A 23,101-nucleotide genomic window follows, 5' to 3' on the forward strand; every position below is an offset into this window, starting at 1 on the left:
AGCACTTGGGAAACTAAGAGTTTAAATTCGAAGATAGCCTGGCTTCTATATTGAGTCCCAGGCCAGCCTGGGCTACAGGGGGGCGGGGGGGGGGGGGTGTGCTATTCAAAGTGAAAAGTAAATGAAACATTATCTGTCAGGTTTTTTCCCCTTTGGTGGTACTAGAAATTTGAACCTAGGGCCTTGTAATATTGTGACAACAATTAAAGAAAAGGCAATGTATTTCAAAGAGAACAGGGTTTAGGGGGAGTAAAGAGAAGGAGAAATAATGTAATTATAATGCCAAAAAATAAAGTTAAAAAATAAATAAAAGAACGAAAACAACATTTTATTTGAAGACAGGCTCATTTACCAGCTTCAATAAGACCTAATCCAAGCTACAGTGCAGTTAGTAGTTGTATTAGTCATTCTTTCTGTTGCTGTGACCAAATAACTAAGGGAGCAACTTCCTAGCCAGGAAGATGGTTCAGCGGATAAAGAGTGTCCATGTAGGCATGAGGATAGATGGGGCTTTGGATCCCCAGTAGCTGAATATGAGCGGTGCCAGTGGTGGACTGCACCTACAATCCCAGTGTTTAAGAGGGAGAGCCAGGGGATGGGGAAAGCTGGCTGGTTAGATCAGGAGGCAGCTAGAGAAGCCGCCTAAGTAAATAATGGGGACGGTGATCAAGACAATATCTGACTTCAACCTCTGGCCTTCACATATGTTCACACATGCACCTATACACATGAGACATGCCAGTGCACATATATATATACACACCACACACACATAGCCACACATAAAAATTACAATAGCAGATAGTAAACTTTTATCTTTGCAATATCTTGTAACAAATATATTGGCACTACTTACATTTACAACTAATGTACTAGCCATATTCATAGAAAATCCCAAGACATTCTTTGTGTTTTTATTTTTTTAATGTATACAATATATTTTGATCATATGCTTTCGCTTCCCAAAATCATCCTCACCACAAAAAAAAGAAGAAAAAGAAAATCAAAATATACAAATATTTTTAAAAGAAAATCAATGAAACAACAGCAGAAACTCAGAAAACACACAAAACCCCTGGAATCCATTGCGTATTGACCAACTACTGCTGGGCATGGGGCCTGCCCTGGAGTATGGTTGACAGACCCAGTGATACTCTATTAGAGGAGCTAAGTTTCCCTCTCCAAGCAGTTATCAATTGCAGGTAGTTAGGGATGGGACTTTGTGTCCACAACCCATCCTCAGTGCTGGGATTTTGTCTGTGTTGACCCTGTTCAGGTCTTGTGCATGTTGTCATAGTCTTTGTGTGTTCATTTGTATATTAGTTTTCCTGTGTCTAGAAGCTGCTGTTTCCATTAAGACATATACCATCTCTGACTTTTCAAATCTTTTTACCTCCACTTCCACATAGATTTCTGAGCCCTGAGGAGAAAGGTTTGATAAAGACGACCCATTTAAGGCTGAGTGTTCCAAAGTCTGTCACTCTCTACAGAGATGTGGGTCTCTGCCTTAATTTCCATCTACTGCAAGAAGATTGTCTCATGAGAGTTTCGTGAGGCACTGATCTATAGGTCTGACAGTGTGTCTTAGGAGTTATTTTATGTTAGGTTCCTTTAGCAGAATAAAAGTAATAAGTTTTCCCTAAAGGTCATGAACTATCCAGTCTCAGGTTCTTTGCCACTTTAGCAATGTCAGATATGGGTTCCATTTCATGGTGTGGGTCTTAAATTCAATCAAAAGGTTGGTTACTCCTATTACATTTGTGCCACAATCACACAAGTATATCTTGCAGGTGTGTCTCTGTTGTAAGTTGCAAGGTTTGTAGCCGGTGATACTGATGATTACTTTTTTCCTATAGTGTGCACAGTACCTTCCAGCATCATGAATGCTAGCCAGGAGGGGTAAAGCTTTTAGTTGGACAACAGCTTGGCTTCTCCATGTTCAGTGACATGAATATTGTCTTCAGCACTAAGGCCTGGCCTTCAGTTGCAGAGAACAACCAAATAGCCTTGGCAATAGCCTGTGATGTTTAAGAGTGGTGGTCCATGTGACCTTGGCCAATGGCTCAACACGTAACCCATTCCTGGCACTAGAGGTTTTACTTGATGGCATACAATGTCTGGTTGGGACATTGTCAAAACCTTTACTTGACAGAAGTTATTAGACATAATCATCTTGATTTGAAGAAGTATATTTTTTTTTAAAAAATGTTAAATGACATTTTATGTTTTTATTTACACTAATAGATTCAGAGACGATGGCGTGCCTTTAGGATCCGGAAATATTGCTTTAATTATTATTATTTGAAGGAATACTTGAAAGCTGTTTCAGAGACCAATGATGCAATTAGGTGAGTAATACACTCATGTACTAGAGAAAGTTTACATGGACTATCAATAGACTGATTATTATCGCACTTAGGAAAGATCTTGAGACTTAGTGATATTGTGTTAACAAGATATAAATACATAATTCTATTTACCTTAAACATTTGTTCACACATCAAAATGATCATGTATTATTGATTGTAAATTAGATTATTTATGTGTGTACTATGTGGTCCACACAAGGGTTTACTTTCTATAAAAATATCATATAATGAGTTAAATTTAATCTATAAAATGATTCTGCAGATAAACTCTTCAATAAACCTCCTATATGTTTTGATAAACTTGCACAATAATAAAAATTTGTTTCTGAAGCAGGGAAATACCACAGAACACATTAAAGAAGCAATCTGACAGCAGACAAGGGAACAGGACATCTTCTGTAGATAGACACCAAGTGCAGGAGTCAGCACTGTTCAGTCAGCTTTTCCAAGTGCTGTGTGGTTTCATATTGCTGTGCTTTAAAAACAGTCTGCCTCTGTGATACACCCCACCGTAGGGACACGATCACCCCATGCCTACAGAATATGTAAATGGGGTGGAAATGATCATTAATGATTATTCGCACCTAGAGAATTTTTACTCAAAAATTTTGTTTCTTCTACAATCATTATTTTGTTTTACTCTTAAATGCTTTGGACCAAGGATCACAGACAATTGTTTTTAAGATTCTTGCTCTGAGGTGTGATTCCTTCCTGAGGGCCGCCTCTCTTTGTACAGATTTGTGTTTTCAGCCGATTAACATGTTTTAAGCAGATTCCAGTACTGGAATCCTAAAACTACTTTCTGAAGTATGCCCGAGACCCAGTCTTGCCCAAGTGGAGGGCCCAAAGACTCCCAGGTCTCCCCGGGCTGCTGGCAGCCTCAGTGTCTCCGCTCTTCTCACCTGTGGGGGACAGTACCATTTTTCATATTAGCTTTTTTGGAATATTCCTCTTGGAGATGTAAGTGGTCCAATTTTTGTATGTTTGAAGCAGCATTGCATTACAAAATCTGCAGGAGAATGGATGGACTTCAAATGTATAATATGAAGTGAGGCCACACAATCTCAGAAAGAAGAAAAATTACAATTCTCCCTCATAGAGAGCACCTAGCCAATGATATATGTATGTGATGTGTGTAAGCAAAGGTACCTATGGGCACAGTATAACATGCAGAAAAGAGAACAGGGCAGGCTAAATATCAAGGGATGAGAAAAGACTGAACACAGGTAATGGATTTGAGTTCTTCTATTAATATGAGTTTCCTTCCAGTTCTTTATAAATTTGTGATTCTTGCTTTTAAGATTGTTTTTTAATTAAAGTAACTATGGCCTAGGGAGATAGCTCAGTCAGTTAAACATGCTATATAAGCTTCAAGACTAGAGTTCAGAGCCCAATAAAAGCTGGGCACCATGATGAGTCTCTGTAACCCCTGCCCTGGGGAAGGAGATGGAGGCAAGCAGACCTCTGGACTTCTTGGCCATCCGATCTAGCCAACAGTGAGTCCCAGGTTCACTGAGAGGTGGTATGTCAGAAAATATGGTGGAGAGCAAGCAATCAAGGAAGAAATTGAATGTTCACTGACCTCCATAGGCATGTGTGCACACAGGCACATCTGGAGACATGTGTGCGTGCAATACACATGAACATGCACATTTAAAGTAGTTTGGGCATTGCTTCTTTCTAATTATAGTACTACCTGATAAGTATTTCTGGATTCATGGTAGTTGGTTTCTCCACTGACGCAATGAGCCACATCAAGCCGAATCAAAAAGACCAGGTTTAATGAGCAAAGTGCCCCTGAGTGATTCTCAGGCCCCGCCAGAAGTCAGGCAGGATTTCTGAGAAGGGGCAGAGTTTAGAGAGGAAGGTGGACTGAAGCAGAGCTGCCAGCTGAACACTACCCATATTCTACATGCTTTATATAGTGTGATGCCATTTTTAATTTCTTCTTTGGAATTTATTTTTCAATGTCTAATATTTGTCTTAAATTTACTAAATATTACAGTCAAAATATATTTGACATGAATATTGCTTTAGGTAATTCATTGTTTTTCTATTTGTGCAGATTATTTTCTTTTATATGCTCTTGAAAGGCAAGTAAATGGATTTTGGTTTTCCATCTGTACTAGGTTGTATTTTAATTGCACAGCAAAACAATTACATTTAATATCTTAACTGTTATATTTGTTCATCTTGTTTAATGTTTCTGATTTTTCTGTTTCTTTTAATATATAAACTATTTTTGCTTATCTGAAGTTTTCTTTAGATTTTATAAATTTTTCACATAAGACTCCTTTCTACTCTTTGGGTTACTATTTTTTAAAGCATTTATTTTATTTTGTATTTCTCTCTCCCCCTCTCCTTCCTTCTCTCCCTCCCTCCCTGTGTGTGTGTGTGTGTGTGTGTGTGTGTGTGTGTGTACATACACAGAGAGTCTAGGTACCTGCAGAGGCCAGAAGTGTCAGGTCTCTTGAGCTAAAGTGACAAACAGTTTTGACCTGCTAATATGGGTGCTGGGAATTTAACTCAGTTCTTCGAGAGTCCCAAGCACTCTTAACCCTGGGCCATGTTTCCATCTCCAGTTTGTCATGTTTTAAACACAGAATCAAGACTGTCCTTATTTAGGGCAGTTAGGCTTTCTTGAGAAGCTGCTGATGCCATCTCGAGACCCTTTGGTCTTGTGTTGTGAAATCAACATGAGGAAAGGGATCATCATGGCTGCCTTCAGGATCTCTGTAACCTTGGAGACTAACATAGTCTGGAGGTAGTATTAGCTGGCTAAGTTCCTAACACAAGTGGATAATGAAGCTGCAGTGTATTTTCAAGTTTGTCAGTTAGAGGCCGTTTTGAGAATATTGTTTTTGTTTTGTTTTTAATCTTAATCATTACCAATTCCATTCAATAAACATTTGTTGACATCTATACAGAGCTAGTACTAGCTGAGATGTTGGCATAGAATGATTTAAATGAGAAACCCTTGTTAGCCTTAATGTACACATACCTTATAGGAAGATATCATAAAAATATGTATAAACAAAAGCAGAAAGCATTTGTATTTTCTGTGCCCAAAAAATATACAAAATTCTTAGAATTATTGCAGATTTTTATAGCACAATGTTCTCAAAATCTGACTTCTGAGATGACTCTGTCTTCTTGTGGACCTCCTCAGTGTCTTCATGTTCTGAAGTAACTTTCCTAACTGCCTCAGTCTGACGGTGTTCCTTGAATAATTGATTCCTCTCTGCACCATGTGCCTTTCTTTGCTCCCTTTCACCTTGTTCACTACTTGTTCTTCCTCCTTCCTCTCACCACACAAGACATGAGTGACTTTATTTCCTCGGAAACTGGAGAGAGGAAACCATTGTGACATTTAGATTCATTTATTTATACTTTTGGTTAAGTACTGGTGATAGAGAAATCCTCAATCTCTCTTTACCACACCTAGTTCAGTGTTAAAATTTATGTATACTAAGAAAGAACAAAACAAAGACCAGGGTATAAACTCATGTAACTTCAGTTGTGAGGCAGGTTACCCTAATTGGAAGTTAACTCTCTTCCTGGGAAGTGAATTGCTCAGGAGCCCAGCCGTCTGAGGGTGGTCCAATCTCATTCTCAGATGAAATTTCCTGAGGAAATTCTAATCTTTAGGGTCTCTATTACAGTAATGGATTGGTGGGGTAAAATGATTGATGACAGATTCATGTCTACACTATTAACATGATACAGACAATAATTAACGTATTTCCCCATAGCTGTTTGTTCTGTAAGACCACACTGGTTACTGCTTCTCATGGTTTCTCTTTCCCCCCTCCCCCACACACCCTTTCTTATTATTCTTGCTTTGTTCTTTGTCCCGCATTTCCTCTTATTTCCAGGTTCCTCTTTCATCCCCAACATTCCAGCTTAGCTAACTCTCAAGTTCCACTTGGGCTTTTCACATACTTTATTTTTGCAGTAGCATCTCCATGCATTATTGTCCTGATTTTCTTTAGCTAAAAGGCCCTTAACATGTTTTCCTAAATCAAAGGATATTAAACTCAAGTGATACTACATCATTGAGATTAATCCTCATCTTATTTTTGTGCTTTGAGTATTATTCCATACTTAAGGAATGTCCTTCTAATATGTAATGGCTGTTTGGTATTATGTTATAATTCATAACTTTTCAATAGACCCTCTGTGACAGATATATTTTTTTCTACTATTATAAAGATAGAGCTACAGAAAGCATTCTTGTCTGTGTCTTGGTTTTTCTTAGTTCTTTTTTTCTTGGGTAGAAACAGTAGGGTATCTGGTTATCAGGTTCTTCAAAAACTTCTATAAGAAATTTGACTGATCGAAAGGTTAATAATATATCAGGTTGCATATATATATACATACATATGATCTGTGCTATATAGAGTTTGTGATTAAATGAACCTCATATTTAGCCTTCATTTAATTTTTTAATATTTGAGTAAACTAGTAAAACATCATCTACTAAAAAGGAACATTTTTTTTGGGGGGGGGGGTTTCGAGACAGGATTTCTCTGTAGCTTTGGAGCCTGTCCTGGACTAGCTCTGTTGACCAGGCTGGCCTCAAACTCATGGAGATCCACCTGCCTCTGCCTCCCGAGTCCTGGGATTAATGGCATGTGCCACCACCACCCAGCAGGAACATTATTATTATTATTATTATTATTATTATTATTATTATTTTGCTTCTTTGTAAAAGAGAACTTCATTTACATCATTATAACATTTTATTTATTGGGAGACAGACAGAGATGTGGGAGAGGGGTGAGTATGGGGGAATGCATACATGCCATGATGGTAATATGTGGGACAGTCAGAGGACATCCTTGTGGACTGTACTCATGCCATGATGGTCATATGTGGGGCAGTCAGAGGACATCCTTGTGGAGTGCACACATGCCATGATGGTCATATGTGGGGCAGTCAGAGGACATCCTTGTGGAGTGCACACATGCCATGATGGTCATATGTGGGGCAGTCAGAGGACATCCTTGTGGAGTGCACACATGCCATGGTGGTGATATGTGGGGCAGTGAGAGGACATCCTTGTGGAATCAGTTTTCTCTCTGCAATCTTAATGGTTCTGGGTGTTGAGCTTGGGTCATTCAGCTTGTGTGGCAGTTGCCTTTATATGATGAACAGTCTTGTGAGCCCATAGTGATAACTTCTTGAATTTCCGTTTTTAACTATAATTGGTGGATAGAAATGTTATCTGTGGAGCTGGTGAGATGGCTCAGTGGGTAAAAGTGCTTGCTGTTCATCGGACAGCCTGAGTTTAATCTCTGGAATCTACATAAAGGGAAGAGAGAAGGAACTCCACACACTTATCTTATGGCATATGTGCCATAGCACGCATGTGTGCACACGCGCATACACACACACACACACACACACACACACACACACACTCATAATAAATAAAATTTATATAAAAAGGTTCAGGTTTGCTTTAATATTGTATCAGATACTCTGCTAAAATCCTAATGAATTTGCTAGTCTATTGATTTGGGCACTTCATATATAAATTGTATGCTACTTAAAAATATTCAAGTAGTTTTTCTTCTTCCAAACTTATTCCTTCTGTGTCTCATGGCATTAGGTAGAGCCTTCACTGAATGCTGTCTAGGGAGGGTGGGCATATCACAGTGGTCTTTGTTTGAAAGGGAAAACATGGTATTTTATGAAAACAAACATAATTTCTGAAATTTGTTAGTTCTTAGATGCAAAAACTTCATGAATTTAATAAACATTTTAGATGACCTGCATGTACTTTGGATATTTTTCAACTATCTTTACCGCATTTATTACAATTGTTAATTTTCATTTTATTTAAAATAACTAATTTTAAGTCACATTTACAATCTAAGCATACTGAATATGTTGCCTTTATACTAACTGAGGCATGAGAAAATCTGTCCATACATTGGTCAGCATTGCAGACTGTTAGTTCTACAGATGTATGCTCTGCAGTCGTTTAGTTCCTTTGTCAGTTCTTAAAATATTAAAGGTTGTGTTTAATTTTGATGAACAATCAAGTCACCTGCATATGTTTCCTGTAATGATGCTCTGTGTTCTATATGATTTTTGTATTCGCCATACAACATTCCTTTTAAAATAATTTGTCTCTTATGTTACTTTATAACGTTTTATTCTATACTTTTCTGTGTTGCTGTATTTTAAATATATCTCTTATACAAAGCATATAATTAGAATTTTTTGTTTGTTTGTTTGAGCAAAGGTCTCTTTACATATACGCAGCTGTTCTGGAACTTACCGTGTAGACCATGCTGTCCTCAGACTCACTGAGATTCAGCTGCTTCTGCCTCCTGAGTTCTTTGTGTTAATTAATTAATAACAGGTTAATTGATAACGTGTGTTGTCACACCCAACTTAATTGGGATCTTTCTTTATATTTTAAGTTTGCATCTTTGCAAATGCCTTTATTTCACTATCTATTGGTCTTTTGAGACAAGGTCTTGCTGTGCAGCTGAGGTTGGCCTCTAACTCATAGCGGCATCCAGCTCAGTCTTCCCAATGCTCGGATCAGAAGCGTGCACCACCACACCCCTAGTAGGGACTTTTATAATACACTTCAGTTGTCTGAGTTCCATCAGCAACAAGATTGTATTCATTTATATTATATTACCAAAACTGAAAGCTGGTAGCTATCACTTGCTGATACAGTCCTTCACAGAAGGACTTTACAGTGTGCTGTTCAGTTGTGGTGAGCTAAACATGACTTTATGCCAATCCTCAATGCGTGGTTCGGCAACTTCCTCCTTCCTATCTTTCTTAGTGATTTTTATTTGTTGTTCTTTTATATTCCTTTCTTTCTCTGATTTCTACTCCTTTCTCATCTTTCGTATTGATTTCTTTTTTATTCCATTTCTTTCCACTCCATAGACTTAGGAAATAAGCCTTCTACTTTCATTCCTTATGTGATTAACTTTGAAATTTCATCCTTAACAAACTCTAAAGTTAATCAATACTCCTCTTCCAAATAACGCAAACATTATTGGAAGGGACTGGAGAATGTTTTAATTTCCATGCCCTTATAGTTCAATATTTCAGTCCTGTCTCTTATAACGCTATTAATTAGGCATTGTTTTTCCTACTTTATATGAAAATGCCAGTTCTTTGGTCCCTTCTTACACCCTATCTCATTACTGGGATTATTCCTTTCTCCTGGAAACACTATCTTGATACATCATTATACAAGATAAAATATGTTATCATTCAATTTTTAAAATGAAATTACAATTTCATTTGAACTCTGGAGGCTACTTTTAGCATACTTGTTTCTAATTCAACACTTATTTTTCTGAGTAATTTGAATATATGATTTCCCTGTTTTCTGTTTCATTTCACTTATTCTTCATTGGTACCTAATTGATCTTCTCTCTGTCTCTGCATATGTATGTGCATGGGCTATCTGTCTTAGAATGGAAATTGTCTACTGACTTTTCTTTATGTGAAATTATACTTCCAATATATACAGGCATAAACTTCACATATTTTTCAATATATTTATATTTTCACTTCCAACTCTTCCTTTTCTCCATTCAGAATCTACCTTCCCTCAAAGTCCTCCAATGCAACCAAGTTGATAGCATTTTTCTTTGTTATTTGTGTGTGTGTGTGCACGCACACACACACACACACACACACACACACATATATGTTCATCTGCTCAGTCTTTTTTTTTTTTTTTGTTGGTGGTATGTATATGGTTTCAATGTACACCATTCTATACCGGACAACCATTAAGGGGGTCATCTTTCGGAGAGGCTAATTCTCCTAACAGTCATTATTTCCTATGATTATTTGTTTAGAATAACAATCTACCCTTGTCCATATTAGCATGTCCATTGATTCTACCATTCTTCCAGTCTTTTTTTATGCCATTTCTAGGAAGTACTGTTTCACTGCAGACTTCTGGTATTCTGAGTCTTACAATCTTTCCACCCACTTCTCTGCAATGTTTCCTGATCCAGAGAGGCAGGAACTGTGATGCAGATGTATCCATTAGGGCTGGGCTTCGCATAATCCACTGAGCTCATCATTGTGTCCAATTGATTTTCTTTGATAGTCTCCATTTGTTGTGAAGAGGGGCTTTCTTTGATGAGGGATGATAGACACACTTAACTATGAGTATAAGATCAAGATTTAGAATGTAGGTGAAATTATATTGGTCCCCTAAACTGGTGGTAGTTAATTCTCTCCTAAAATCCACGCATGACCTTACTAGCTCCAGGAAGCTGACCAGGTTTCCAGGACCAGGCATGATTTCCCTCCTGTTTCATGAGCCTTAAGTCCAATTAGACAGAAGTTGGTAACAGCAGACATGTGAGGGCCACTTGTTTCACCTCTGCAGAAATCTTGCCAAGCTGTTCATTACTGTGGTTCATGGGTGTCACAGCTGGATAGGACTAATAATTTCTTTCATCCCTTAGCAGCTTGCACAGTATTTTCTGGTACCATTTTCTAGACCTTGGGAAGGAGGCTTTCAGGTTAGATCCAGTGCAAATATTCCAGGTCCTGTGTCCTAAGTATGTGGTTTCTAGCATTAGAAGGTATCTTTAGCCTTCAAGAGACAACCAAAGCCGGGCGGTGGTGGTGCACGCCTTTAATCCCAGCATTTGGAAGGCAGAGCCAGTCGGATCTCTATGAGTTCGAGGCCAGCCTGGGCTACCAAGTGAGTTCCAGGAAAGGCGCAAAGCTACACAGAAGAAACCCTGCCTCGAAAAACCAAAAAAAAAAAAAAAAAAAAGACTTGAGACAACCAAGGGCAACAGCAATAACCTGATTACCCACTCAAAAAGAGGTTTCTCATGCTTGATACTTTGGTTTTTATTAGTCTTTTTTTTCTTATGGGGAGCATTAGTATTGTCGATCCAAGTGGCATAACTTTATAACTTATATGTATTGTGTTTAATTTTGTAAATATAAACTAATGTGATTCCTTGAGGCATTGTCAAATAATGCCAGTTCTATTTTTGTCCTGCCTTCTCTTTCTCCTTTCCTTTTTATCTTCCCTTCCCTGTTTTTCTGTTTCCTTCTTCACACCAAGTGCATCCTGCTACTCCCCTCTTAAGTGCCCTCCTCCACATGTTCCCTTCACACTCCCTCAGTTCTAAGGTTACTCCGAGTTATATACTCACATTTGGATATTTGGAGAAGAGAACCAAATTTTCTGTGAGAACACATGAGAAAATGTGAGGAGGGTTGTCTTTCTGGGTTTGAGTTACCTCACTTAATCTGTCCTAGGTCTGTTTATCTGCAAATTTCATGATTTCTTTCTTTTTATTTCTGCTGAGTAGTATCCCATTGTGTATATGTGCCACATTGTCATTACCATTCATCACTTGAGGGACATTTAGATTGTTTCCATTTCCCGGCTATTGCAAGTAGGGCAATAGTGAACATTGCTAAGCAAATCTCTGTATAGGAGGATGTCCAGTCCTTTGGGTATAGGCCAAGGAATAGTGTAGTAGTATATATAATAGTATAGTATATATAGAAGATTGACTGTGGGTTTTTTGAGAGTTCTCTGCACTGGTTTCCATAGTGGCTGCAACAGTCTGCAATCCACCACCAGTAAGTGTGGGCTCCTCTTTCCCCATAATTTTGTCAGCATTGTTGTCCATTGTTTTCTTAGCAGTTCTGACTGGGGTGAGATGAAATCTCAAAGTCGTTTTGATATACATTTCCCTATTGCTAACATTGATGAACACTTTTTGAAATATTTCTTAGTCCTTTTTAATTCTCTACTGAAAATTCTCTGTTTAATTTTGTCAGTTTGTTTCTTTGACTGTTATTTGAGTTCTTCGTATATTTGGGAAATTAATCCTCTGTCAGATGTATAGCCAACAAAGATTCTGTTCCATTCTTTTGGTTTCTTCTTTATGTGGTTGTTTTCTTACGTCTCCAGAAGCTTGATTGCTTATCTTAAGTCCTAGAAAAGAGAGTCATTTTCACAAAGTTCTTCCCATTGCCCATGTTTTCTTCTACTAGCTTTAGTGCTTCAGCTTTCAAATTGAGCATTTTGATCCATTGTATCTAATTTTGAGCAGGGTGACAAATATGAGTCTAGTTTATTCTTCTCCCTGTGGACATCCATTTTACATGTCTGGTTTTGTGCCATATTGTTTCTATTACTATAGTACTATACTATACCTTGAAATCTGAAATGGCAATAACTCTATTAGTATTTTGTTTGTTTGTTTATCTTAGTTTTGCTTTAGCTATAAAGTCTTTTCTGGTTCCATATGAATTGTAGGGTTTTTTTCTATTCTGTGATGAGTGTTTTAGATATTTTTTATTGGGATTGCATTTAATATTTAACTTGCTTTTGGTGTAATGGTCATTTTCACATTAATTCTACAAAACTTAGGGTGTCTTTCCATTGTCTTGTGTCTTTCTCAATCTCTTTCTTTAGAGATTTCAAGTTCTCATTATAGTAGTCCTTCATCTCCTTAGGCTTATTCCACAATATTTTGCAGTTGTAAATGAGAGTGTTCCATGATCTGTTTCTCATTGTATTTATTGTTGGTTTATAGGTAGGCTACTGATCTTTGTAAGTCGATTTTTTCATCCTGCTACTTTGATGAAATTGTTTCTAGAAGTTTTCTGATGGAAATACTTTGGGATTTCCTATGTATAATAATATGTCATCTGCAATTGGGGACAATTTGACTTCTTTTTCTATTTGTTTTCTTTTCATTTCCCTCTCTTGCAGTATTGCTTCAGCTAGTGTTACCAGCACTGTGTTGAAAAGGAGTAGGGACAATGGATAGTTGTGTCTCTGTCCTGATTTCAATGGGATTACTTTGAAAGTCTCTCCATTTGGGGTAATTCTGGCTGTGGGTTTGTCATATACAGCCTTTCTTATGCTAGGGTATGTTACTTCCAGTCCAACTCTCTCTAGGACTTTTATTACATAAGGATGTTGGATTTTGTCAAATGCATTGTATGAATCTATTGAGATAACCTTTTAATTTTTTATCCTTAAGTCCATTTATATTATTTATGATATTTTTATTGTATTTACCGACTGTTGAACTATCCCTGCATTTTAGGAGTAAGTCAACCTGATTGTGGTGACTGATCTTATTGATATGTGCTTATGCTCAGTTTGCTAGTGTTTTATTGAGGATTTTCACATCTATGTTGATTGAGTATAGGTTTTTAAATTTCCTTGTAAACAACAGATAGATAGATTTTGCTTTTTAATCTATTCAGATAGCTTATGTCTTTTTGATGGGAAAGTTGAAGACATTAACATTTAGAGTTATTATTGAAATGTATGTGTAGATTCCATTCGTGTGTGTGTGTGTGTGTGTGTGTGTGTGTGTGTGTGTGTGTTTTCCTGGTTTTTGTTCTTAGTTGTGTTTTATATTTCATTCGATTACAGCTTTGTTTGCTTTCTTTCTAGAGTCTCGTATCTGTGCTGCTTTTCTTCAGCTTGAAGCATTTCTTCCAGTGTCCCATTCAGTGTTTTTTGGTTTGTTGGATATGATTTTTTTTTCAGATGTTTATGTAGCATCAAAAGTTTTTCATTCTCCTTCAAGTATGGCAGATAGTTTTCTTGGGTACAGTGGTCAAGGTTGGCAGGTGTGGTCTGTTAGAACCTGGAGCACATTGTTGCAGGCTTTTCTGGCTGGCAGAGAGTCCACTAAGGCATCTGCTGGTGTGCTGAGGGTTTCCTTCATGTGTGACTTGTTTACTTTGGAAGCCTTCAGCAGGCTTTCTCGTTCTCTAGGGTCAGTGTTTTAACTGGGCTGTGCTGGGTGGAGGCTATTTCTGGTCTTGTCTAGTTGGAGCTTCTGTGTGCTGACAGTATGTATATAGTTATGACTTTTGAGTTTGGGGGATGTTTTTCTCTCTTGAGGTTCTTCGCCCTCACCTGTGCCTGTAATTAGAAGATTGGATCTTTTTGGTAGTGTCACACATGTCCTGCATGTTCATTTTCTGTGTTTTAATTTTTTTCATGTTCTTTGCTTGTTTAACTTAGGTCCTCTGCTTTAGACTTGTTTCAATGCTGGTTCTCTAGAGGCTGAGTCAGGCTGACAGCTGGAGCTGCTGTCTGTTCTGTGCAAAAACTACCATTAAAGACAAGCTCCATTTACACTCTATTTACAGGAGATTCAGAAGTCCTTTGGTGTTAGCCAATGATGCCTCTTAGTTTCTTGTTGCATAGACCTCTGCAAAGCAGTTTATAATGTGGAAATTTTCTGCCTCTCAGCAAGAAAGCAAGAGATCAAGACAGCATGCAATATGGAAGCCACATACTCAAAGCAACACATCATCACTTCCATTGTATCCATTGAAACAGAAAACATGGTACATCCCATAATCAAAGGAAGAGAATGACACAAAGGACTGAATTCCAGAATGTCATAACTTGAGGCAATGTTGGACTAATCCCACACTCAACAATTTACATCTAGCATACAACTGAGCTATTGATTTTAACCAGTTTGCCTAATATGAAAGTTACTTTTTATACTTTCTTAATATAATATTTTAATGGCATTGTTATTATTACATTTCAAATTTTAGTATTGTCTGAAAGCAATTATGATTTCTGCTAATTACTTATGCCAGTAATTATTAAAATTTATTTCTGGTTTTGTGAAAAGTATATGTAAGATCTAATATAATCCTTGTCTTCAGGCAATATTATATCATTTAGAAAAAAAGGCAGTAAATTATTTTATATCAGAATATGCCTTGATTTTGAATTGTGTAGGACACCAAATAGCATTAGGTCTAACATTACTCTTTTTTTGTGAAAGAATAGTTGATATATTCTACAGTTAATAATAAATATATGTAATAAATATGTAAGGATACATTTTCTTAACCAATAGTAGAAACATTACAAAGATAAATGGCACTGATTAATTTAAGACTGAGCTTGTACTTGGTAGACATGCTCCTTTGTAACCTCTAGCCTGAGATGTAAAAACTGCCCAAGGTTATGAATAATAAAATTATATGATGAAATTTAAAATTGGTATTAATAAAATATTATTAGCTTGGAGTACAGAAAAACTGGCTGTTTTTAGGTCTTTTGACAGAAATTTGAGGTTAAAATAATGTATTCTTCTAAGTTGAATACAAGAATGGAACTACTGGCTGTTAATATCTTATAGTAGTATCTTTATTTTGAATGTTAATTGATCAGTCATCAAAATAAATTAGTTTCTGAGCATATTAATTTTGTATGGTGTGATTTGGAGCAAAAAAAAATTTTATAGATGATATTAGACTTTATATTTTCATATATCAGGAAATTTTTTAAGACATATTTTGTTTTTATTCTACTAGCTTTATTAATGTAAAATTCTCATACACCCATTTTAAGATTACTGTTTTATAATATGTTCACATATTCACATTTCTACAACATCATTACAGTCAATTTAAAACATTTTCATCACCTTGCATAAAACTATACTCTATAACAGTCACATTCCATTCCTTACCCTTCAGCTCTACACAACCATGAGTCTGCTTTCTGTCTCTGTAGAATTGCCAATCTAGACTTTTTATATAAATTGAACATTGTAAAAAGGAGGCTTTGTAATATCCTGTGTTCAAATTTCATCCATGTTATAGTGTATGCCAAATAGTCCTTTACATGGATAAGCTGTAACATTTTACTTATTAATCTGATGATAGACTACCTTTTCAGTTATTAATGAATAATAGTGTGATGACTTATGTATAAGTCTTTATATAGACATGTGGTTTTGTTTCTGTTAGATACATCAGCAAAGCTTGAAGCTGATAGTGAAGAACATAAAACTAAACACTATCTCCCTAAATATCAGTACAAATCTCTTTTTTAAATCCATGTGTATGAGTGTTTTGCCTACATTTATGTCTGTGCACCATGTTGTGCATACAATATCCATGGAGGCCATAAGATCCTCTGGAGCTGAAGTTACAGATGATTGTGAACCGCCATGTGGGTGCTGAGAACTGAACCTGGCTCCTTTGCAAGAGCAGCTAGTGCTCTTAACCCCTGAATCATCTCTCCAGCTCCACCAGTAGGAATTTTAGGGGCTTGGTGATCATGAAGAGTGACCAGATTGGAAAACAGAAACCTAAAGGGAAACTTGATGTCTTTTCATATATTTTAAAAGCCATTAGATTAAAATAAATAAATAAATTAAATAAACACAAAGGGAAGACTTGAGGTCAAAATAAAAAGTCCATTTCCAGTAAGTAAAACTATACAATACTAGGCTGTCTCATGGGGCATAGAATACCCCTACTTCAACAGAAGTCCTCATGTAAACTCATTAAAACTCAGGTAGAAGCAACTTCTGTTTTCAATGAGAAATGAGATTTCAAGTCTGAAATGCTTTGCTAATATGGTAATGAATAATTTTAGAAGACATGGAAAAGTCTGTTGTACTGGCTGGTTTTGTGTGTCAACTTGACACAAGCTAGAGTCATCAGAGAAGAAGCCTAAGTTGAGGAAATGCCTCCATGAGATTAAGCTTTAAGGCATTTTCTCAATTAGTGATCAATGAGGGAGGGTCCAGTCTATGATGGGTGATACCATCCTGGGCTGGTAGTCCTGCAAAGAAAGCAGGCTGAGCAAACCAGTAAGCAGCACCCCTCCATGGCTACTGCATCAGCTCCTGCCTCCAGGTTCCTGCCCTGTTTGTTTTCATATCCTGACTTCCTTCAGTGATTAACATCAACATGGGAGTGTAAGCCTAATAAACCCTTTCTCCCCAACTTGCTTTTTGGTCACAATGTTTTATCACAGCAATAGATACCGTAAATAAGACATCTTTATGTTTATTTGCTATAAAATTCAAAGCACTTTCAATTATATAAAGATACAAGAAAAAATTACTCTAATACATAAGGTAAGAGGTAAGAATTTATAGTGTGTATTATATACTCATACAATGGTGAACATGAAATACTTATAAATCAATAGTTTATCTCCCCCCAACGCACACATAATATTACGTGCTTAAAACCTTTAATTAAATTTAAAAATGTTCTAGACTAGAAGCTAAAAATTTTTTTAAAAATCCTTACAATATTTAAAGTTATCATTAAAATATATTATTTCTTGCTGAAGCATGAAGTTCGTTTTGCATTGTCATAGATACGGAAGGTTATCTCTGAGGTGACAATCTTTCCACAAATCACTGCATATGTCTTTCAGACTTTTGAGAGTGACTAGTGACTTTATTATTTGCATGAACATTCTTCCAATGTTAATATTATATTAAGGACTTCCTAGATTCGTTGGCATGCTAATCAGCACTGTGTATTAAAATGCACAATCAGCTTTTTCATGAAGAGGAGGAGTACTTATGAAACACTACACAGATCCCTAGGCAGCTCTGTTGTGTTGGCATGAACTAAGCTATATGTTTGGTTCCCTGGATTACTCTGAAACCCGTACATCAAAAACATGCTTAGCATGGCATGTGAAAAGTGATTTAATTAATGTTTGATACCTGATATTTTCCTGTAAACAACTTCTAGTTGTACACTTAGTTTTAGAAATGCAGTTTCCACTCTGTTTTCTCTTTTACCCTGTCAATGCTCCTTCCTAGTGATGCTTGTCATAATCCAGGAGTAACAGTGAACTAACAGCTTGTTGTTTCAAAATATTTACATGAATATTTGTGCTAAATGGTATCTTTGTAATCTGCTAATTTGCATTTGTTTCAAAGGATAAGCAAAAAAATAAAAGCTACTCCAAATCTGATGTTTGTGGCTAGTTCCTAGGGAAATTCAGTTGGAAAGGTTTGACTATTTCCGATCCTCACTGTGGCTCACTTTCATCTCTCCTCACTGCGATGACTGTTGCCTCTTCTCCTCACTGTAGTTGTCTTGGAGTCTCAGTGTACTGATTTTTATAGTTTTGAAGCAAGCTTGCTCTGGTGGAAGAGCATCCAAGGATGATGAAGGCAATAGGCTAATGAAAACCCTGAAGAAAATAGAGATGACTTCTGCATCTGGTGACTGATGCTATGGATTTCCAGTTCTCTAGTATTGATGTCTTTTAATAGGTTGATCCATCTAGACAGTGCATTTCCAGTTGTGTCCTAATTAAGGATGAAGTGAAAACATAAAGGAAATCAGCATGTTTTTTCAGACAGTAACATATGCAGTCCTTGAACGTCATAATGGAAGCTCTTTAAAAATCTGTAGTAGTGTTTATAGCCTTCCTCCTTTTGTTAGCACATATGGATGCTTAAGAATCTTTCCTAGTTTCTTAGAAAAATCAAAATGCAAGCAGCAAGAATCTGGAGTATATATAGTCTACTAATGTTGAATCCATGCCTAACAATACTGCCCAACACAGTGCAAATAAATATCACTGTAATAAGTAGTTCAAACATAAAAAAAATAGTTCTAACTCCAAACTTGATAAAATTTTCTGGCTGTTAGTGCTGCACGTCTATGAGTTCTTGGGAAACAGCAGTGAAAAAAAGTTCTGTGTCTGGTATGAACCAGAAACATCATGGTTATTGTAAGTAAACTGCAAAAACTCTGGGTTTGGTGTCCCAGGTTTCGGCACCAAAATGTTAGTAAATTGATGGCTGAAACTTCAAGGAGACAGTTCAGCCTTAGAGGGCGAGGTATCCCGGATACCTTGAGCTACTTGGAAGAGCCCTGCCCTAAAGGTGTCCCGGGATACCTTTAGGTTTAGCACAGCTGTGATGGCTGGGACTGCAAAGAAACAACCCAACCTGGGAAAGGAAGGTTTTCTGACTTCTTGGGAGAGTCAGGCCTGGAACTACTTTAGCAAGGTGTGATGGGGGATGGTCTCCCCGCAGGGCACAGCAGTCCTGCTCCTCTCCTGGAGAGCCAAAATCTCTGGCTCAGTGTTACCAGCTCTCTTGCTCAATCCACTATGGGATGACCCAGCAAAATTCTTCTGTTCAGCTCCCCCTTGCTCAGTTCACTGTGGGACATCCCAGCAAGGTAATTCTGTTCAGCTGTCAATGAAGGTCTTCACCCAATACTCTTTTGAGAAAGAGGTTTATTTGGGAAGGAGTAGTCCAGGGTGGAGAGAACAGCTCACAACTAACTGGGCAGGACAATTTATATAGGATGTCTAGGGGGCAGAGTCAACTGTGATTGGTTAGTATATTTTCTGCCCAGGGATTGGCCAGTTTTGTGAGCAAGGGGCAGAGATGGCCCTGATTTCAGGGCCAAACTATTTTTCTCTCACTGGCCTTACTTAGCTTTCTGACACTACCTCTAAGGCCAGGGCACATTTCTTTCACTGACTCTGATTCTAAGCTAAGGGCAAAGAGTGTTTCTTTGGTACTAGTTTCAGAGTCAGGGCATGTTACCTTGGTTCATTTATCTGGCTCAGGTCCCAAATACAGGCTGTGTTTCTTTTCCTGGTCCTGGGCCCTAGGGCCAGGAGTCTGCTGTGTTGCTCTGTGATTGGTTGGTTTCACAAGTCAGTTGGACAGGGACAGAGATGGTTCTGATCTGAGCTAAACTGTGTTTCTCTCACTGGCCTTATCTGAGCCATCCTTCCCTAATTCCAGGCTCCAGGGTCAGGGTGGGTTTCTCTAGTCAGCCCCTTTTCCCTACAGTTATTTTGCCAACCAAACACTTAGGAGAACAAAGTTAGATAATATAGGCAGTTACTAAGCCGATAAAAAAAAAAAAAGTAAGAAAACAGGCTTACTTAGCATCTAACTTATGTGTATGATGTTTTAGATATTTTTCCAACTATACACACAAATATCCTTTGGGGATGAATATCCTTTATATTTCAAAAAAATTCAAACTTTAAGCAAATGTTGAATAAGACATTCTTTGAAGTTAGTGGTAAAGCTAGAGATTGAAGCTCAGCCTTCATAACATGCATACACACACACACACACACACACACACACACACACACACACACAAAACCTCTTCATTCTTCACTAGGGGTGATGTTGATCACATTTTAATTGTGGCATATTTCATAATTAACTGTACTCAATTACAATCTATTCCAACCTCTTCACAAAAATTGACTTCCCTAAGTGACAGACTGTGTTCTCAAATGTAAGCCAGATAAATTCTTTTCTCCCGAAGTTGTTTTGATCAGAGTGTTTTGTGACTAGAACAGAAATGTGCCTTGTAACGCAGGCATGTGAGCCTAAGAACAAGGAAAGGCTAGTTACACTGTGTCACTTAGAATGGTGACCCTCCTAATGACAGCTAGGCAGCAAGCATCTATCTGCACAGTTAATGATTATTGAACAAAACACAGGAGAAGGTGAGAACTCACTTATGTCTACACTCAAATCTGCCATTGCCTGGAGGGCATCTGCTTATCTGAAAGAAAGTCTGAGTCACTGGAGGAGAGCCATGCAGCTTTTCGCTGTCAAGGAGAGACCTCAAGTTAGTCAGCTAAGGCAGCAGGAACTCTGCTATACTTCTGCATTCCCTCAACTACAGTCCTTAACTAAGCAAAGGAGAAATAAGTAAACCAACAATGTGTGCTTGCAGTCAAACTGGCAGCTAGCCCAGGGGTACCAGGCAATTTACACTTTGAGCTTGAAGAAGTCCCAGGAAATTCTCAAATGCATTGCCCAACACAGCAAAGGTATGGGGGTCTTAGGCAGACAAGTCTGTGAGTAAGAAGCAGCAAAAAATAGAAACCTTATTATTACAGGACAAATCCAGTCAACAAATGTTCTACACCTGCTGCCATCTTCCCACTGAGTGTTAGGTGGTCTTAAAAGAAAAACCTAAGTGAGGTGCAGGGTTCAGAAGCCAGGATCCAAGATTATATTCCAGGCCTCAGTGGTACATCATAAATATCCTGCCTTTGGAGTACCAACAGAGCTTATTAGGTGCTATGTTCCTGTAGGTTTCCTGCATGGGGCTAACAATCATACCATAGCACCAAAAAAAGCAGGGGCATGAAACACCAAGGCAGGAGGTGTCTTCCTTATAGGACGACTTAAAATTATCTTCAAACCTCCTATTGTCAGGTTCATAGTGTAGCAGCTAGCAAAGGCAAAAACTTGTGGGCCTGATCTAATTGTTTTAACAGCCATCTTATCCCTGATAGGAGAAGAACATGAACATCACACATAAATAAAATTTATAAAAACAAATGACATAATTTTAATATTCTAAAAGAAAAGCATTGATAATATGCAGTGAATGCTTATGAGAATATGTACATGTTTAGTAACGTATCTGTTAATATGTCTAGTACATAGATTTATATATCTCTAATACCGCTATTAAAAGGAACACACATACACGTACTGGATTATCATTTTAGCCATTATGTACAGTACACAGGTATACTATGAAAATAATAGCTTTTTATTTATTTATTTATATTCTGGATGAATTCTTCCACTTCTGTCAACATTGGGATGGGAGAGGGGGAAAAACTGTCAGTCTATTTGTCCAAACAGAGTAATAAAAACAGTCATTTAAACTCAGGCAACATTTTTAATTCCCTCTCTTCAAAGTTCTCTAAAATGTTTAAGGGACTTCTTGTGACCATGGAGCTACAACAAAATGTCAATGACAAGTGTCTACTACCTTATTTGATGTAGCCACTTAGCTTCATGAAGGCCTGGTGGTTTTCCATAGTGACTAAGCCTTGCCTCACATCTTTGTGTCCTTGTGTTTCCGAGGTCATCCATGTGTTTCAAATAACTCCTTGAGCCTGAGTGGCTGCCCTGAATATTCTGTTTTTACCCTGGTTATTCTCATGACTCAACTCCCAAACTCTCAGCTAATTCCACGGGAACTTGTTGGCCACTCCCAGATTAACCTGAGAGCCAAGGGAAGGCTAAAGAGCCCTGGCTAAGCATTCTCCACCTGACCACACTGTTTGATCCTGTGACTGTGCTGTAGTTGTACTTTGTGTCTATGCCAGTCTTCAGTCTTTGACATCCCTCTTGATGTAGCAAACATTTCTCTCTGCACATAAGGCTCAGCCTTAATTTTAAGAGTCAGAGCACAGGTCACAGCACTGACCTAGCTGCTGGCTCTCTTTGGAGAGATACCCTGGAGAAGTAGAGCCAGGCTTGTCATTTGACTGTCTTCCAGCCCTCCTCCCATCTCATCATCTTCATTCCTCAATAGAAAGTGCTACCCCAAGAGATACAGTTGGGAAAATACAAGGAGAAGGACTAGTTGATTGATACAGAAAACACTGTTCAGCCTGCCATCATCTGAGTGACATTAGTAAGCCAATTGCGTTTGGAAAAAGAAATAGGTAGCTGGTTAAACCAGAAATGTTTGAGATTAGCCTCCATCAAGATAACTGGACACTGGTAAAAATGTACAGAATATATTCAGACAATGTGTCTGTCTTCCAAATGATTCATCATCCATTATGTTCTCTTGCAAACTTGGAAACATTTGTAGGTTTGCAGTTTCTTTTTACAAGAAAAGATCATACAATACCTTTTTCAGTCACACCAGAAACAAACACTTCTGGAGAATGACCTTTAAGAAATGTTTTTGTAATTGTGTGTGTGTGTGTGTGTGTGTATTTGTGTGTGTGCGCGCGCGCGCGTATGTAATTTGGATCACTTCCTTTATTTCTTCAGAGATTAAATTTTTATCCAGTTAATTTTCTTTTTTTCTAAATTGTCTAAGGATTCTATTCAGCTCTTCATGAATTAAGGACTTCAGATGTCATATACAAGCTGGCTGGCAAGTACAATCTGCCCACCAGTTCT

The 23,101-nt window shown here is 37.6% G+C and overlaps 1 protein-coding gene across 1 annotated transcript in view; it reads left to right on the forward strand.

The window, feature by feature from the left end:
• Spata17 (spermatogenesis associated 17) overlaps positions 1 to 23,101 on the forward strand; it is a 171,108-nt gene that overhangs the window by 43,265 nt on the left and 104,742 nt on the right. Inside the window, 1 exon segment of the mRNA XM_036202045.1 lies at positions 2,245 to 2,348. Within this exon segment, the coding sequence (XP_036057938.1) occupies positions 2,245 to 2,348 (104 nt within the window).

The sequence above is a fragment of the Onychomys torridus genome, chromosome 11, assembly GCF_903995425.1.
Source record: "Onychomys torridus chromosome 11, mOncTor1.1, whole genome shotgun sequence".
NCBI classification, from domain to species: Eukaryota; Metazoa; Chordata; class Mammalia; order Rodentia; family Cricetidae; genus Onychomys; species Onychomys torridus.